At 45.3% G+C, this 1,713-nt stretch overlaps 1 protein-coding gene across 1 annotated transcript in view; it reads right to left on the reverse strand.

Moving 5' to 3' along the window:
* Positions 1–371: 371 nt before the first annotated feature.
* LOC137439743 (uncharacterized) overlaps positions 372–1,713 on the reverse strand; it is a 2,013-nt gene continuing 671 nt past the window's right edge. Inside the window, exon 2 of the mRNA XM_068135797.2 lies at positions 372–1,548. Within this exon, the coding sequence (XP_067991898.2) occupies positions 481–1,548 (1,068 nt within the window). The 3' untranslated portion in view covers positions 372–480. The remainder of the gene's footprint in view (positions 1,549–1,713) is intronic.

Here is a 1,713-nt window from a genome sequence, read left to right on the forward strand (position 1 = left end):
TACCCTCCACAACTTACTAAGGATCAGACAGCCTGCTGCACTACACCATTTAGTTGATGAAGAAGACAACAGTCACAACCTAGTTCCAGGACAATGGAGACAGGGTATGCAACTTGTTGACGGAGTGGCAGGTTATCAGAGAAATGTTGGCAACGCTGCTGGTACCACACAAAGGAACTATCTTAAAGAGTACTTAAACTCCGAGGCAGGGGCTGTGGAATGGCAGGAGAACATGATTTGATTTGACTTAAAGGGACTTGTTGTACTGTATTTTAATTTGTAATTGATTGTATTATTAATAATAATTGAAAATGTAAATGTGACTATTGTAAAAATTAAAATAAAAACAAATAAAACGAAATATCTATTTTCTTGTTTTCAACTTTATTTCTTTATTTATAATATTCAAAACATTTTACAAAGTTACACAAGTTACAATACATTTTACTTTCAATATTACACTGTTCATTTACTAAGTCTTCACTGGGCGTCAGTAGTCGGCGTCTTGGGCATAGCAGGAATATAGTCACTCAAGTTGAAGGACGAGTTGAAGGAAGTGTTGGGGTTCAGTGTCTGAAAAGCACCGGTCAAGGCTGCTGCAGTATCCGTCGAAGTTGTAGTTGTAGTGGTGCGTGCCTGGGTTCCACTGTGGACAGGGGTGGAGTAGGCAGTGGGTTGCAGCTGATCCGGCAGGACGGGTTGCAGGTTGGCCGGTTGACACTCTGTCCACGGGTATTGCAGGACATTAGCAGGTGGGTTGGATGCTGCCAGGTTGCGTACTGCCAGGGCGTACTGCGGTGCTAGTGGCTGGCTGGCTTGCTGCAATTGCGGAGGCTGTGGTGGCTGCAAAAAGGTGACTTGCGGTGGTTGCTGCGCTTGACGACGTTCCAGGTTGGACTGTTTCACATACTCCATCGCCTTGCAGGTGGCTTCATGGGTGAAATCCTCCAGACAGGGAGGGGTCATCTTCGCCATGAGCATGCCGAGGAAGTCGCAGGTCTTCTCTATGTCATTCTTCAGCTCTGCCAGCTGCTGCGAGACTTTGTCGAGGCAGTCGGAGATGGAGGCTGTTGTCGTTGATGTTGTCGCCGACTGTGATGTACCCTCAAGGGTAGTCTGGGGTGTCACTGATGACTCACTGCAGTCAGAGTGCTGGTCAGGTCTATGAATCTTCGACCCTCTGGTGGCCCTGGCTTGACAGACATACTGCTTGACGAACTCAAACTTCTCCAACAACCAGGTGATTCTAGGCGTCATGATGTCATCTACAGCACCGGCGCCGGATTGTGTTTTAGTTTCCTTCTTCTTCACCTCCTTCACGTACTGGGTCCTCAACAAAGTATACCATCTGTAGAGGTCGCCAGGGTTCATCCGCATCTTCTGATCCATCTCCAGCCAGGCGCGCTCCTTCTTCTGACGGTTCTTAAACTCGAAACTGGACTTGTCGTAAAGGAATCGGTTCGACTGCAGCCACTCAATAACCTCATCCTCTTCTTCCTTCGTGAGGGACCTGGCCATCTTGGTCTTAGGCTTCCTGGTTTTGTGATTCTGAAAATATAAAAAATAGCCAATTTCATAATACACATAAAAACTATGGCATGCACTTCCTGAGTTCGAATACTTGCCTGATCGAATATTCGAATACTTAAAATCGTATCGCTAATAAAAACAAATAATTGTACAATTACTATAATTATATATTATATTATACAT

This window comes from Myxine glutinosa, chromosome 14, assembly GCF_964187855.1.
Source record: "Myxine glutinosa chromosome 14, kmMyxGlut1.1, whole genome shotgun sequence".
Lineage (NCBI taxonomy): Eukaryota > Metazoa > Chordata > Myxini > Myxiniformes > Myxinidae > Myxine > Myxine glutinosa.